The following is a 17,829-nucleotide window of genomic DNA, read 5'->3' as shown; positions in this document are numbered from 1 at the left end:
CCAAATGTATGAATCTATACCGTAACAAGCATTAGTGTATTAGATTTAATTAAAATCTCTCAGACAACTGTTGCAAATTGTACTAAGCCAGAAGTAGTAAAAGAAGCCAACACCCCATTTATCATGCCAATCTCCCAGAGAGATCACAGGCTGCCATCTGATTGCTCCTCAATGTGATCTGCCCCTGCCATCCCCAAATCGAGGACAGACAGCGCCAGTGCTTTCTGATTTTTATGGGCATGCACACCCCGTAGGTGCTGACTCTGTCTGGCTGTCTTCACTGTGACCTCTTCCTGGAGCTTACGTCCTTTCTCTCTGATCAATTACAGAGGCCGGACTCCAGGTTAGTCCTCTTGGCCCTGGGAGACCAGCACCTCAAAATTCCTGACTCCCTAGGCCTTCTGGTGGGGCCCATCGGAGCAGTCCCCCAAACTGAGAGCCTGTGGTGTCAGCCTGCTCTCCTGGGTGCTGCCCTGCACTGCTGAAGACAGCCCCCTAGGACGGTAGAATGAATTTACACTACAGGTATGCCATTTTAGCTCAGCAGTCACTCCTACTTGGAAATCCTTCCAAATTCCATTCTCTGCGATGAGTATTTCAAAATGTCCTAGATTTTTCCATCCTCACAATGATCTCGGTTTACTGAGATGATTAGAGTCACTTAAGATCAACTCCCTGAGTATCCTTTTAGCACATTTCAAAACAATGCTGTTGCTACATTCATTTTCCTTCCTTCAAAACCTCTTCATCCTCATTTAATTTTCCTGATTCACTTCTACCTGAGAGGAGAGCCCCTCTCCAAGGTTAGCCTCCTTCTGTACTGTTTCCTAGTACCAACTCATCACTTGTCCTTTTCTACCCTCGGGCCTCCGTCTTTGTTGTTCCCGTTGTCCGGAACACCTCCTCTCTCGTCTGCACTCACTGAAATCCACCCATCGGTTTCAAGCAAGCAAAAATGTATATCCGCCTTGATGTCTTCTGATTATGCCTCTATGAGCCCACTGGCTCCGTGCTGCTCAATTTTTCTCATGTGTTTCTCTTCCCACACTTAGTTGTCTCCCGAATGGATGAACTGCTTATTCATATTTTCTGTTCCTCCGTATCCTGATCCTTCTAGTGTGGTCTTCAAAAAAATTATATTACAGGTACCAAATACTTGTTAAGCAATAAAAGAAATAATGGAGACAGTGGCACTCACAGCCTCTTTTCAATATACACTTTTCTATAACTTTTTCATCCTGAAGTGTGGGCAGCAGTGTGACCTGCATTATAGTCCTTTTCTGACTTATCTATAACTGTTTAAAGGTTTTAGAAAGTAGGCATTAGGGGACATAAGAGGGCAAATTGTAAAGCAAAGAAAGAGAAAATCTCATTTACCAAATTCCCTTTAGAGAGAACACTGATTTAGAAAACATACTGTGATAAACAATTTTGGGGTAGGTAGGTATGAGGCTCCTAAAAGACACATTAAGAAACAACAGATAGTCTCTAAATTGCCTTTAGGAGGGTGGGTCCTGTTAACTTACACGGTTTGGGGATAAAGGCCGAGCAAGTAGGCTGGGGCTGAACTCCTAGGCTTAGTAAGGTGGCAGCACTTGGAGCTCCCAGGAATATCTAGGCAGGAGGAATGGAAAGGCCGGTGCTCTTGGGAGAACACAATAGTCTAATGGGGTATTTTAAGTTATTTGCTCCGAGATATATCTGCAATGTATCCCGTCCTCTGGCTCCATGAGGGACACTTTGGGAACGTTCACAGGCTTCTCCTTCTGGGGAGCCCAAAGGAGGGCAGAGCTCTGCAGCCATGTGGGAACGAAGAAAGAGAGACTCGGTCAGCAGCCATCCAGGGACACAAGGCAAGGGAACAGCTGCCATCTGGACCATGTCCACAATTGTGTAACAGTTCCTAATCCAAGCAGGCTTCCCCCTCCAGTGCAGTGGACCCTGTGAACCTGAAGCTTGACCAACTGCAGAAATTCTGTCTCAAAGGTACTTGAGGGAAGAAGCCGGGCCTCTGCAGGAAGGGCCTGGTTCTAAAGACAGCACACTGCACAAGGAAAGGGCAGTCCAATGCCAGTCCTCGATCTGCCCGTCTATGGGTAACACAAATGGGAGGTGTATGGAGCTTGGAGAGTGAAGATTCCTGAAAGCAGGAGAGCCGCTCAAATAGGAGATTCCACAGCCATCCGATTCAGGAAAATTTCAGACATACTTCTACGCAGGTGCATCACTGACAACTACAGAAAGTGCCTCAGAGCCTCAGGCTTGTGAACCTGGTCTAAACCTGGTGTGCTAGGAAGCAACGAGCCTGGTGATTGACTCCCAAATCACACTCACACTTGAGGCAGCTATGAAGTGCCGCTAAGTCCAACAGGGCTTTCAGGCTGGCCCAAAACCTGCCTTCTGCAATAACCAGAAATAATGACTTCCCCATGCTTTAACTTCAGCATCTTCAAAATAGGCTGTAATACCACTTACTTTAGTATACTTACCTCACAGGGTAGTTTGAAGGTAAATTTGATAAAATGTGTGAAGGCCCTGAGATTCCGGGAGACGGACGTCTTTAAATCTAAGGTTGTCACAGACAAAGTGCTTCCCCCTCTGCCAACACCTCTGTGAAGCAGGTGAGGAAGAGCGGGAATCATTCTACTTTAACACGGTGGGAAATGGCGAGAATGGCAGTCGAAGCAATTTTCCTTTAAATTACCCAGATATTCAGAGGCAAACCAAGGAATGTAAACTCTCCACCAGTCAGCATGGGATAATAAAATAACGAAAAGCTCTGAATTAACTCTGACTTGGATCCTGACTTTAGCCCAGTAACTTATTAGTTGTGTGATTTTGGATAAATTACTCAATGCTTTCAGGTCCCGATTTCTTCATCTGCAAAATGCACTCATGATACCTAACCTGCAGATGAAGTAAAAAAAATGTGAAGAGACTAGGCACAGTGCTTAGACACTCAATAGATGGTGACCCCTGGCACTGTGATCCTGTTTCTAAAAAGGCGTTATATTATTCATTATTGAAAGGCAAGTGTATCCGTGGGTAGCAACTGCAAAAAGGAAAGTTAAAATGATTTTGTGATTTTAAAACAAATTTTATTCTAGGAAGAGATGCAAAACTCCCAAAATTCTGAAGCCAAGGAAGGAGGAACACTAATACAGTCTTATGACAGAAAAATAGAAATTTAGGTGAAATGGAATTTGAAAGCATGACCATAAAGTAATAACTGCTTTTCTTCTGTGCTTGTAACTCAATCTCATTTCTTCTTAGTCACTTCTTACATAGGAAGCACTTACTTTGTGAAGATAAATATGGCTGTCCAAGGAAGGGCAATATAAAAGATCAGTTGGTTTGTGTGAAAACTGGGGAAGAAAAAAATACTTTTTTTTTTCACTTTTCAGAAGAAGACTGAAAGTTTGCAAAGAGAGGTGAGGGGTGATACATTTTTAAAAATCCCAGGATAAAATGTGATTCTTCAAGTCTTAGTGTAGTTACTTTCACTTGCCATTTTATGTTTTAAAATAGTACAGAATCTGAATTTTAAATCTAGATGGACATGGCACAAGCAACACTCCATTTGTCTCGGCTGTGCTAATACACGTGCAGGGAGATAATGCATCACTTACTAATAAGCAGATTCCAACAGCAACACTCCACACTTTCTGAACATCTATATTTCTATCAAGTAGGGAGTGTTTCCAAAAGATGTATCTGTACATAGTTTATCTAATAGACTGGAATGGCTCTTATTTCTGTTCTGCCAAATAAAGAGAAATTTCTTGGACTGCAAATGTGATTGCTTCAACTCCCAAACTGCAATTTTTCTGGGCATTTCTTCTTCATGCTTCCTGGCAGGCCAATCTACCATCAAATTCTTCAGGTTTACCAAAGCCTTAATGACAGCCCCAATTTACAACGTACCCATGACTTGGTCAGAATTCAAGGCAAAAAAGTGAAAACATATACAAAACTAACAGTAGATTTTGAAAACAGGTAATGATTTGAAAATGACCATTATCTCTAGGGCAATACTAAAATATAGCCTCAACTTATAAATGTGTAGAAAGTAGTGATATTTGGAAGGTACATTAAAATGAGTAAGTAAGGGAACAAGTATGGCTCAGTGCACTTAGACCTGACATGAACATTAGGTATCTTGATCTACTAACTAGCTGCGTGGCCTTGGGCAAGTCATTCATAATTTCCTAATTTGTGAAATACGAATACTATCCCCATTTTGGTACATTCTCCAAATTTGTGGAAATGTCTAGCAAAATGCCTTGGGTAAAGAAGGTTCTTGATAGATGTTAGCTTCTTTCCTTAAAGAGCTGCAATTGCCTACAGAGATCAGTCAGGAACGAAACCCAGTGCGGTCCGGTGCGTGGATGTTAAGCGAGAGCACAGCATGAGTCTACCATGCTATCCGAGAACATCCAGTTGTGCTATAGAGGATGGACGCAGCTAATTAGTGTTAAATACAGCCAGCAGGTAAGCTAGAAGCTTACGAGGTATAGACAAATCTCACAGGATGTCAGAACAGATAGATCTAGGACATGTAAGCAAGCAGCCTGTGAGGTACAACAAAATTCCTAAAGTGTGTAAGATGTGTTAAATACAGGCCACAGGTTGATAAACTGTAAGACCATGCCAAAGATAGAATAATTTTAAAAAACCAAATAGGATGGAACAGACGAGAATGTTACTTAGGGACAGAAAGGGAGGGAAATGCTACATCATGATATGCACCCTCCGGGATGACAGCTAAGTTCCCCCTGAACTGACCAGCCCTGATGGCAACCAGCCTGGTCCCATCCTGGTACTACACATGCTCTCCTGGAGAAGCACAGGTGAGACCCAGGACTGCTCACAGCAGGTGGCTGGCTGGGTGTGCCTGTGCCTGCTTCCTTTCATGGAGAGAAGATGTGCTGGCTCTGGGCACCCTTTTGTCTGCCATGGCCCCTTGTCTAAAACTTCACTCTGGTCCTTGTAAGCACATAGTAAGTGGGGAAGGCTGAGATGACAGAGAGAGGACAGGTAAACTAGTTGTGACCAGGGGCCAGATAGAACACTAGGCCCACCTGCGTGCCCACCCTCAGGGTGCCACCTACCTTTCCTTTCTGTACGTCTCTGTGAGCTTTTGAATGCTCTGTGAGCCTTTCTGTACGATGCAGTTGGACTCCGAGTGTCCCTGGAGGCCACCATGTCATCAGGGTGATTTTCTCCATGACAGGAAATCCCAAGGTCTATGGCCAAGTGGAGGGCACACACCTGCCCTAAAAGGAGCTGCTGTTCTGCCCTGTGAGTGCTGCCTTGCAGGAATGTTGGCCCCAGTTCCTGCTTGTACTGACTTTTCACAGGATCTTGGCAAATCTGGGTTTCTATGTCAGGTCTCCCAAGTTTTAAATACTGACAATTCATGCAAAATTAAAAAAATCTGTTCAGGCCAACAAAACCCCACATCCTCCACCACCAGTTTGCACCTGCTGCCTCGGGTTAATACTGTTCCATGACTTTGACAGTCCCTGCCCCACAGTGCCTGTCATGTGGTTCTTCAGTTGTAAAAGCAAGATCCAATTTGAACTGCTGCCCTGCAGTTTTGCAATTTGCCGTGTCTCACTTCAGGGTCTTTTAGGTTCAGGGAGGACCCAGCAGATGAGATCTCTTGGCCCTAAGTGTGTAGGGCCAGACTGACTGAAATTAGAAGGGGGAGCTCATAGACCTAAATTCACACAATGGAAAGGAGAACGGCTGCCACTGACTGGGGTACTTGATAATTATTTGCAGATGGTCTACAAGTTTTCCCTGGAACACTACGGTGAGGTTATACATCCTCGTTATCATTCATTACTCGTGTTTTCTCTGCTTCTTCCTCCTTCTCAGGCCACCGATCAAGAGTCAGAGCAGAATGAGACAAGAGGAGACTGTTACTATGGTACCTAAACAAAACCCAGATGATTAAAATCAGGAAAGCTTTTGTCCTGGACATCACGTGTGTGACCTAAGTTGTCTGTGTGTAGTCCTGCGTTTCTTGGGTCTTCAAGTGGACAAAAGTGATACTGGTCAATAGGGCTGACACCCTGCAGCCATGTGAGAAAAGGCAGGCACCTGGGAGCATAGCTGGAATGCAGAAGGCTCCTTAGAGGAGATAACAATGGGACACGTGCTTCTAAGAGCAAGGGGCTGGAGAGTGCCTGGCAGCCAGGACAATGTCCAGAGGGTGGGTGGGGGCATACAGGTCTACCTCTCTGTTAAGGAAAGCCAAGACAAAACAGATGTACCCTGCGGGTGCTGAACTCAGCCCAGAGCCAGGGCATGGGTACGCTGGAGCGCTGGAGGATGGTGCTGAGAAGGCGGGAGGGAAGGTGGGGAGGAAGGGAGATGGGAGGCTTTGGTATGCTTGGACTCGGACACAATCAAGAAGCTCGACTCGCCCACACTCCCCCTGCATGACTAAGAGCCACCAGCCACATCACGAGGATGAGCAAGGGGCAGAATGGCTCATCAGTGACTAACTCCATCAGTGTGGATGGAGCATGAGGAGCTGGGCGGGGATGGGGGGAGGTTTACAAAGGGCACACGGTCACCCAGTCATCCCCGAAGCTCCAGACAGGCTGTGCCTAATGACAGCACCTGTGGCCAGGCTAGCATGCATCACGCAGCTGGGTGATCCGCTGGGTGACCAGTACCAGTCAGGCACGGGGTGGGCACTGGGGGGGTCTGTGTCGCACAAGACTGAAAGGGTCCTGGGAGCTTGTGTCCACAGAGGAAGACCAGCAAACAAGACAATGACTGAAAATAACCAGACTGAAGGCAACACGACTGTGAGCTATGACCCTGGCTGTGAAAGAAGGGAGTACCTCTGGTGACAGGATGGAGAACAGGGCAGGGGGTGCTACTGCAGATGACCACTCAGAAAAAAGATGAGACAGCAAACTCTTCTGCAGATTACTTCCAGATTTTATAAGAATAGAAACTCTCAGGAAACAAAACATTAAAAAATAAACACACTGGTGTGGGTTTATTTCTTTATGTTACTGTGTTGATATGTAAGTTAAAATGCAAGGGATTTCAAACAACGCTGGAAACACCAGCTTATTTCTATGACATGAGTGTGATAGTCTCTGCTCGTCTTAACCATCAATTTCCCAGGTCCGTGTTTTGTACTATGCTGAAATGTGATTTCAAAATTAAATTTTACCCACTCTGGTCCCAACTAACTGAAAATGGCAAGCATAACACAGCATAACTGATGCCACGTGTCAGTGACTGAGAGGCATGCGAAGCGGGGTTGTGAGATGACTGCTGTCGACTGGTTAGTGGCATTACTTGTGGCAGGTGCAGCTGAGCACAGACACAAATTTTACAGCTTCATTCTGCTGACCAGCAGGTGACACACAGCAATGTTCAGCCCAGAACGTCCTGTTCTCAGAGAGAAGCCAGACTGGCACTGCTTCAGCTTCCCCATCCCATCTCTGTCTCTGAAGCCAGTCAGCAGGACATGCAACTGTGGACACAGTTCCAGGAGGATGTGCTACCAGGACCGGCAGGAAGGTACAGCTTCAACGGTAACAGGAATTGATACTCTGACCCAGGGGTTCCTGGGAGGATTAAAACCAAGTGGGGGAGAGGGGCAATACCAAAATGCTAACCTTTTATATCATTGGGTAAGAATATCAAAACAAACACCAACAGGAAAGAAATGAATACACAAATTGTGACATATCCATACAGTGGGATGCTATTAATATAAAGAAACAAATTACTGTTATACTCAACTACATAGGCAAATCTCCAAAGCATCACATTAAATGAATGCAGCCAGACACAGAAGATAAACACCATCGGATCCCCTGTCCGTGGTGTGCTAGAGCAGACACGACTAATCTGTAGGTGCAGAGGGCAGATCAGTGCTCGCCTTGGTGCTGCAACATGGGCGCTGACTGCAAGGGGCACCAGAAACTTCTGGAGTGCCTGCAAAGTTCCAAATCCTGACCAGAGGGCTAGTAACACAGGTGTATATATATGCCAACACTCATCCAACTACAACTAAAATGTGTGCTTTCACTGTATGTAAGTTACGCCTCAACAGAGTTGATTTTAAAAAACTAAATAAGATCAAACAACAAAAGCCTGTCTATTTATATATCCTCACAGTTATTTCATAAAAGAGTTGTTTTTAATCCCACTCCCCCCCCACCAAATAAAGCAGGTGTAGAAGACAGTCCTTTTGAATTAAATAGATTTTGGTTTAATGAAAAACTCTACTATTCTGATTTTAAAGGCCAGTGGCAGAAACCTCCTCAGGGCCCAGCAGGGGTCAGAAGACGAGCATCTGGGAACCCCCACTGGCTTCCTGCCCTCCCTCGAAATCACACGCCCTGTGTGCTCCCTGAACATTCCCTTAACAGGCTCCTGCCTACTTCATGTGGCGATGGGCAGACCAAATTGGAGCTCCCACATTGGGGATTAAAATGAAAATGGTCAGGAAGAAGGAATGATTTCAATGACTAATGAGTCCTACCTAAACAAAGGTAGGCAGAAGAGTGCAGCAAGCAGAGCGGGTGAGGAGGGCGAGGGGAAGATAACAAAGGAGAACCCGGGCAGCTACACCCCTGGCTTGCTGTCTCCCTCCCGAGGCCCCTCAGGCCTCACACCACGTGGGCCCTGGTGTGGTCACACAAATCAGCTGGGACCCTAAATAAGCTGGCAGTGACACCAGCAAGCAATAGAGCAAACAGGGTCATGTACGGGGGGTGTCAGAGCCTGCCCTGCTGGTCACAGAGGGCACGGCATCTCACTGTGTGTACTCAGGACCATCATGGGGGATAATGAAAAACAAAACTGATTTTTTAAAAGAGAAGCAGCAAAGATTTTTCTAAATTATAAAGTGTAATAATATATGTATGTACATTAATGTTAAATCTCCCTTCAAAAAAGCTTAAAACTAAAGAGAATACTCTTTTAAAAATAATACTTTTTACCTTAGTCTCCTTAAATAGCCATTGGTTCACCAAGAGAAGAATTTAGTAGTAGCCAAAATATTACCATATATTACCATAAGCATGACTATTTGTTCTAGAAAACAGGGTCTATGCACGAAATGTCCAAATGACTGAGAGAAAAGGTCAACAATCTCAATTTCAAATTCCAAATGTTGAGGGCAACCAAACAACCAAAAAGAAAAAAAATCCCAACAAAATCCAAAACTCTCATCAAAACATAACTGTACATCAAAAGTCATGAAGGGACCTCACAGTAAAGTCTCACTCATCCCATTTTTATTTTTATTTCTTTTTAATAACCAACACTTACCCAACACTTAGTATGTGGCAGGCACTGTTTTAAGCACTTCACACATACAAACTCATCCACTCCTCATACCAACCCAGTGGGGTGGGTTTTATGATTCCCATTTGACAGGTGAGGCACAGTGAGGCTGTGTGACCTGCTGAGGTTGCCTGGAGATGGCAGGATATGAGGGTTGCGGGGTGGGGGGCTGCTATTTAGCAGCTACCTCTTTGCCTGGATTGAGGCTGTTTTTGTTGTTTTGTTCTGGGGAAGGCCTGTATATTCACGTCATGTCTGTTTCTCATATTACCCTGTGACAAGGTATCGACATGGGGTGGAGGGCTTCCACACACCTGCCTGTGAAGGTATCAGGAGGCCCTGTCTAAATGGAGAACTAGACATTCCCCAGGTTGGTGCTAACACATTCCTGGTGCTCATAATTACAGCACCTAAGGACGAGAAGAAAAAGGAAGCGGAACAATGACACACTTCAGAATTTGCTTTGAGAAATGAAAAGAGAGCAGAGCTCTGTGTATTTGGAATTTATTTATCTTGAAGTGATCGCCTAGATTCCATAAGGCCTCATAGAATTTTCTGTATTTGGTTTCTCTAACTTTCATGGACAGTAGCATCTTCACAATTTTAGCCATATCTGAACACCACCTGACTATTATTTGCTTGTAATTTTTATTTAAATCAATGCAGTTTTAAAAATATTAAATATCTTCTTTATCTGAGTTCTATACATGAAATTGATTTAACAGTTATATTTTACTAACACATTTATGTGTTAAAGTAGAACAAATCGATGTACCAACTAAAATCATTGCATGTCCTTCACTGCTGTGAGTTCTATGTGCTGGGGAATTCTAATTCTGAGCTAATGGAAGCCAGTCTTCACTCTCTAATTAACCAACATGGCCATAATGCAAACACAACTTCAGAAATTGTTGTTATATTTATGTATAATCACATATATGTACAAATGAAATTCTATACACACACATGCACACATACACACACACACCACACACACAAAATCTGGAATGGTTGAGAACAAATGAAAAATAAATTGACCAGGAGATAGATATTAGGTCAGGGGCAGTGGGAAGTAGTGGATCAAAGACATAGCATAACATTTAAATAAGAACCACATAATCGGATCAATAAAGTTAAGAATAACAGCAAAGGCTGGGCGTAGTGGTTCATGCCTGTAATCCTAGCACTTTGGGAGGCCAAGGCGGGTGGATCATGAGGTCAGGAGATCGAGACCATCCTGGCTAACACAGTGCAACCCTGTCTCTACTAAAAATACAAAAAATCAGCCAGGCGTGGTGGCACGTGCTTGTAATCCCAGCTACTTGGGAGGCCGAGGCAGGAGAATCTCTTGAACCCGGGAGGCAGAGGTTGCAGTGAGTCAAGATCGCACCAATGCACTCCAGCCTGGGCAACAGAGTGAGACTCCGTCTCAAAAAAAAAAAAAAAAAAAAGAAGAAGAATAACAGCAACAACAACATGCAGACATCATGCTTTCTCAATGAAAACCTCAACTATATAAACTGATGCCCTGTTGTGGGTTTTTTTTTTTCTTTTCTAATGGAAAACTTATTATATAGAAATAAAATCCTAAAAGTCTGACTGGCTAGAAAAGAAGTTATTTACATTATTTCCTCAGGAAGGTTGAAAGAATGTGACATCTGAAGGGAGGGATGCCCCAGAGCCCAGGGCTGCCCTGAGATGCATCAGGTGTGGGGACAGGCGGTGGGGAGGGCTGGCTTTAGGCTCCTTCCTCCCTCCCCACTCCCTGCGTGCCCAGCAGCTCCAGGCTTCCCTGCCTTTTATGGTGTCCTTCCACATAAGATATTCTTTGAACAAAGAGGTTTCTCAGATTAAACAAAATCTGGAGACCACTGGTACTTTCCAATTTCCTCATTGTATCAATGGGGAAACTGAGGCTCAGATGACTTATGGCCACTCAGCAAATTGCAGCGGGGTCAGAGTCTACAGAACTCAGTATCCAGATTCATGGTCTGGTGTTGATCTGAACAAAACCACCTACACCCTCCAAGAACACCCTTATGCATGCATACACTGGTGATCCTAGTGGACTTCATTACATCAATACCCTTGCTGATCCTTGAAAACAAAGAAGTGTGATTTAGCATTACTTCCTTGAGGAGAGGATGGTGGCCAGCAACATCATTTAATAAAGTGTTATGAGTCAATGAAAGCAAATTAGCAAAAAGATGAAGTCATTATTTAGAAAACCATGACGTAAGGAAACAGGCACATCTCTTCCTGAAAAGTTGTATAAATCAAGAAACACTTGAAACAAATGAGGAAGGCTTCCTAATTAATAATAGAAACAACAACGAAAATAGCAGTAGTAATAGCAGCAATAGCTACCATTTACTGTTTATACCAGCCACAAGATGCAGCACTTTATATGCACTGATATTCCTATGACATAAATATTATTAGTCTCATTTTTATAGAGAAGAAAAATTAATACTAAGCCCATGGGGAAGGTGACCAACTGTCCCGGTTTGCTCAGGACTGTGGGGTTTCCCAAAGTGTGAAACTTTAAGGGCAGACGTTAGGAAAGTCCTGGGCAACCTGGCTGGTTGGTCACCCTACCTGTAGGGTGTGGGTGATAGGAATTCCATTTCTATCTGCCTTACCAACACCTTCTATGAGGTAACTTCCTTCCATGTGTTACAGTCACGAGTTTTACAGACTGGTTTAAAGAAGGGCAAGACCAAATATTTTACAAACAGGATATTCACATGCAGCTTCATCCCCTTTTGAAAAAATAAAGACGGAGAAAGCACTGCATAGTCTCCAATCCCCATTCTCCAGAAGAGTCAAGAAGATACTCACCTTGACCTCAAACTCGAAGTGTGCATCCTTTCCTTGCCCGCAGAGGACGTAGCGTGGGATACTAATTTTAATTGGGTCCTTCAGGTCATCTGGATTTGCACCCAAAGAGCGAGAAACCATCCGCTATCAAAGGCACGTCAGATAGGGAGAACAAAGAGAAACCAGAATCACTCCACTGCAAATATCCTGCTTGGGTAGGAGGGAGAAAATGTGTTTCAAGTAGAGAAAAGAGCATCAAACCAGTAGGGTTTATTTAGAAAAATGATGGTTTCCTTTGAAAGAGAAAAGCTAAGCCTCTCTCGTAACAAAAAGACCATGATTTTAGGTATGTCATTCCAAGGAGTTAGGGCAAAAGCACTATGAAGTGTTGCTTGGCTTTGAAGTTTCCTTCCAATTTATAAGAACAAGTAAAAACAGGGACAAATTACATTATCCTGACTTAAAAAAAAAAATCAGTGTAAACCAGATTGTCTTCTGAAAAGTCTTGACCATCTGACAAACTTTTTTCTTCACACACTATCAGACAGCTATACTTATAAAGCTGCAAAAGCTGGAGACTTTATTCAAATTTACTTCATTTTTAACTTTTAGGCATTTTTATAAGCCAGTGTAGTGTGGAAAGCTCTTTAAACCACAATTAAAACAAATCCCAAGTATTTTCTTTAGGCCCCATTTGATACTCAACTTGGCTCTGACAAATATTTATGGCCTGGGCAGTGGGGGACTAGTGGGGTCTGAGGAAGAGGCATTATGAAAAAAATAAATCTTCCAAATGAAGATCTTAAGTGTGAATTGGAAGAAATCTCTGAACAATCCTTACTGTTTGCACTAAGCTGGGGCTTTAGAAAACATATGGTTTTGAAGTAACAGCAATAATAAAATAATTAGAATCATAATTAGTTAGCATTTATTGGATACTCATTATATGCCAAGGACTACATTAACCAGTTTACATGAATTGGCTCATTTAATCCCCACAATTCCCCCTACGAGGTATTAGCCATTATTAACCCCATTTATCAGATGAGAGGCCCAAGACTGAGGGTTGAGCTCACTTGATGGAGGTACAGGGTAGAGTCAAGATTTAAACTCAGGCCAATCTAGGGCCCACTTTCATCACCACTACTCCAGACTGCAATCATGAAATTTTACAATAATTACATCCATCTAAGATACATTGAGCTAATGAACACTTCACACATACATAGATTTTAAGATGCTGACAATTCCATGATTATGCAATGGAACCCACTTATGTGACTATAAAGAAAACAGGGGGCAATAAGCTCCCTTTCTCCCAGGCAGAAAGGGTTCTCAGCCAGGTGTAACTTGAGTTTCAACTTAGCTGTGTGCATGAAAGCTTGGACTTCCGGAGGACACAAGGACATACAATTTGCTTCAGATTGCTGCTTTCGATCTAGCTGACTGTGTGTGCATTTTGGCATGAAGTTTCCAAAGCCTATCAGAGGATCTTAATTTTTCCCCACATGGCTGGTCACCCAAAGCAAGAAGAACTAATTGTTTATCATAATGGTACACCGATTTAGCTGTCCCTGATATCAAAACCATCAAGAAATTCTTAAAAAGGGGATTCCTCATGATAAGCCTTGCTAAAGGCTTTTCAATTCACTAACAGTCCATTTCCAAATTACTTTAAATGTAGACATTTCCTAAATGTGTAGTATATTTATCAATTTAAAGGTGAAAAGGCAGAGAAATAAATTAGTGGTTTTACTTACAAGACATGCAATGTTAAGAAACATCTTTAACCTACACATGCCACAGTTCAGCCAACGAGTTCTTGCTCTGCTGCCTAAGACCTGATCGCTTCTACGTCATGCTTAATAACTACACGTTTCAAGTAGGAATATCATCTCTTTTCCAGATCTGATGTGATCTCTCATGGAATCAATCTGTTGTTGTTGCTGCTGCGTGTGTGTGTGTGTGTGTGTGTGTGTGTGTGTATTGGGGATTAGTGGGCATATTGTAGCTGGGGCAACCTCATCAGAGGGGAATGCCACAGCAGGGACATTAAGCAACAACTAGTAATGGGTAATACCAGTTGAGAAGGGAAGATCCACTTGCTGCACCTTGAGAGGAACATGGATCCACCTCATCAATTAGACCAAAAGGCCAACACCACAGCTAATTTGATGAAGAGCTATCTCTGAGCAGCTATGGGCTCTGTCCTTAGAGATGAGGAGGAGGAAAGGCAGGAGGGAAGGCAATTAACCTTTTTTCCTTCAACCAACAATAAATAGTAAATAGTAAAAAATTTTTAAACATCATGTGACCTTGTTGAGGGATGGATCATCACTAGAGTTCTTTCAAAACTATATGCACAGGCCGGCCGCGGTGGTTCACGCCTGTAATCCCAGCACTTTGGGAGGCCGAGGCAGGTTGATCACTAGGTCAGGAGATTGAGACCATCCTGGCTAACATGGTGCAAGGTTGTCTGTACTAAAAATATAAAAAATTAGCAATATAAAAAATTAGCCGGGTATGGTGGCACGTGCCTGTAATCCCAGCTACTCGGGAGGCTGAGGCAGGACAATCACTTGAACCCAGGAGGCGGAGGTTGCAGTGAGCTGAGATTGCACTACTCCAGCCTGGGTGACAGAGCAAGACTCCATCTCAAAAAAAAAAAAAAAAAAAAAAATTATATGGGCTTCTGTCACTTAAGGCACATGGCGGTCACACACACACCTGTGAGGGAGATGATCTGAGAGGCAAACTTCATGTTTTTCACAGTTTTGCCTAGGGATACCTCCATTTATGTACTTGAACCTTTTAGGATCACGTGACTCGGGTTCTCAAAAAAGTGTGGATAACAGTATCCAAAAGCATAACATACTCTAACTGTATCTGCTTCCCTGACGTAGTCACAGGAAATGGACATGGGATTCCAGGTGATATTCACTTCAAGACTCATAAGGAAGGAGAAGATGTGGAATCCAATCCTAGCTCTGGGACTTGGTCTCGGAGTAAGTCTCTCGCCCTCTCTTCACCTCAGTTCCCCTATGGAAACGGCCATGATATCTCCAACTACTTGGGAGGGACCCAACTATGAATACAATAGTGCCCCACCCTGTGGGACTTAAGGTCTGAGGCAGACTCTGACAAGTGAACTGGCAATCACAGCAGGATGAGAAAGTTGTGACGCGGAATGGAGTGAGAACAACTATGAATATATATCCTGTCATCCAAATGTCAGGAATTTTACTGAGGAAGAACAGTGGTCAAAATTGCCTCGGCATGTTCTGTCAGCTAAGCAATGGAGACTTACCTTTGACTTTCTAAATGCCTTTTCTTTTAGACACCCCTAAGATATATAATGAAACATTGCTATTTTACTGGGTACCACCTATGTGCCACACAGAGAGTCAGGCCTTGGGAATACAACTTTTACAAAGTATTTGTAATTTCTAAGACCTTTAGTTTTTCTCAAGTGCACATGCTTGGAACAAACATTTGATGTTTCTACTCTACATGGATTTATATTGTAAAGGTAGATTTGCGACCTGAACTTTCTTTTTTCATAAGTCAGTTTTTAAAATGAGGTAAGACTGGAACTGATGGTCCGGGCATTTTATGACTGGTGATATGGTCTGGATATTTGGCCCCATCCAAATCTCACGAGGAGTTGCAATATTCTTGGTGTTGGAGGTAGGCCCCGTGGGAGGTATTTGGGTCACATGGGGGGATCTCTTAGGGCTTGGTGCAGTCTTTGCGATAATGAGTGAGTTCTCACCAGATCTGGTCATTTGAAAGCATGTGGCACCTCCCTCCCACTCTTTCTCTTGCTCCTGCTCCCACCATGGGATACACCTGCTTTTCCTTCACCTTCCACCATGATCGTGATCTTCCCGAGGCTTCCCCCGAATAAAAAGCCCGTGCTATACTTTCTACACAGCCTGCAGAACCTTAAACCTCCTTCTTATAAATTACCCAGTCTTGGGTATTTATAGCAAGGCAAGAACAGACTAATACAACTGGAGAGTTCTCCATTTCTAAGTATGTGCCAGGGTGAAACCAATCCCTAATACAAGGAAAGCTGCTTGAGGCTCAGGCTCATAGATTCTTCACAAAAAAAAAAAAAAAAAAAAAAAAAAAAAAAAAAATCCCTGCCTTTGACAATTTCACTGGGCAAGTGAATTGAGTAGGGACCAGATATTTGAGAATGAGTAGATCTTATAATATTTACGTAGCCCACCTCAATCTAGGGCAGTCTTTGACACACTAGCAACTGCCTGGACCAATACGCGGCCCTTGGCTGTATATAAGAGCTACTGTCCCAAACAGGACCAGACAGTGAAGCGTAACAGGATCCTCTGCAGAGAAGAAAGACATTTCTCTTCATTACATATCATACTGGACGAGAAATACTGCCAGAGTCCCCACTATCACCCTTGGCTACAGTTTACTTCAATCTTACTGATTTCATATGAACTAAATATTAATGAGTGTACAGAAATGAACAGCTACAGAAATGAATAACTAAAATACAAGGTAGGGATCTGAGCAAATGCATAAATTCAAAAATCAAAATGTGTTCCCATCAAATCATCACTGTGGTGTGAATTTGTAAACATTATTTTATGAAGTCAATTTCATGAGAAATGTGGAATTCTCGGGGTACAGTGTAAAAAATTCTTGACATTCTCCTAAACTATGTTTATACTGGACAGGAAGTAAAGCTAACATAAATGTCTCTTAAATTTATTTTTGATTTGAAAGTGGCTATATTTTGAGTATCTTGAGGTTTATACTAGACATGCAAATGTTTGCTGTATCCCATTATATGCCATTATTTATGGGAGCTTTTATATCTCGATGGCATTATTTATTTTGGAATCTGTCACAGTTTCCCTATATGTGACAAAAAAGATTCTTAGACTCTGAAGGGGAAGTTGATGGCACTGGAGTAGGAGGTGTTCGGAACATCTCTCCGTGGGCAGAACTGGCATGGATGAGTACAGAAGACAGTATAAGCAATTTTAAATGTGCCATGGAGTCGTCCTATTTAGAAATAAAAAGTCAAGAAAAAGTAGATAATTGGTAACTTGAATCACATATCTGTACATAAGAAATATCTTTAAAAGTTAAATACAAAAAATATTTTTTCTGACAGCTTTTAATGAAATAATGCTCTGTGGCAACAAATATGCTGTTTTTCCACTTTTGGTGAAACACTGTAGCCCAGTCCTTAGCCGAAAGAAATAGGCAGAACATAAGGTACACTGTAAATATTCAGTTCAAAGTCTTCTTTTACTACTCAGGCCATTTCCTTCAAAAGCAACAAATTGAGGAAATGAACAGGAAGTGGCACTAATATCCACTCAGATCACCGCAGGCTCTCAGAGAACATGAAACAGTCCAAGTCCTCAGGGAGTCATCAACAGTTGTCCCAAACATTCTAATTATGTACCAGATGGTCAAATTCAGTCTACACTGATCATGACAAGGTCTGGCCTAAGGACTGCCATCTAACCTCCAGGAGCCCACAGCCAAGCTTTGCTTCTGAAATACAGGCAAACCTGGCTTTTTATTAGATTTAACAAAGTTACAAATTCTCCTGTCCCTGTTCCAACCATAGCACATATTTCTAATCCTTCCTTTCTTCAACTACACATACTATACTGATAGTTCTCATTAGAG

General features: G+C 42.9%; 1 protein-coding gene across 6 annotated transcripts in view; it reads right to left on the bottom strand.

The window, feature by feature from the left end:
- KIF16B (kinesin family member 16B) overlaps positions 1-17,829 on the bottom strand; it is a 314,911-nt gene that overhangs the window by 72,217 nt on the left and 224,865 nt on the right. For 5 of the 6 annotated variants that reach the window (XM_074004743.1, XM_074004744.1, XM_005568308.4 and 2 more), the window contains one exon: positions 12,172-12,294. The exons of the other annotated variant lie outside the window; for it this stretch is intronic. In XM_074004743.1, the coding sequence (XP_073860844.1) occupies positions 12,172-12,294 (123 nt within the window). The remainder of the gene's footprint in view (positions 1-12,171; positions 12,295-17,829) is intronic. 6 annotated transcript variants of the gene reach the window in all.

Source organism: Macaca fascicularis, chromosome 10, assembly GCF_037993035.2.
Source record: "Macaca fascicularis isolate 582-1 chromosome 10, T2T-MFA8v1.1".
In the NCBI taxonomy this organism is placed as follows: domain Eukaryota; kingdom Metazoa; phylum Chordata; class Mammalia; order Primates; family Cercopithecidae; genus Macaca; species Macaca fascicularis.
Note: the sequence above shows the minus strand (reverse complement) of the source record. Positions and strands in the feature narration are given on the sequence as shown.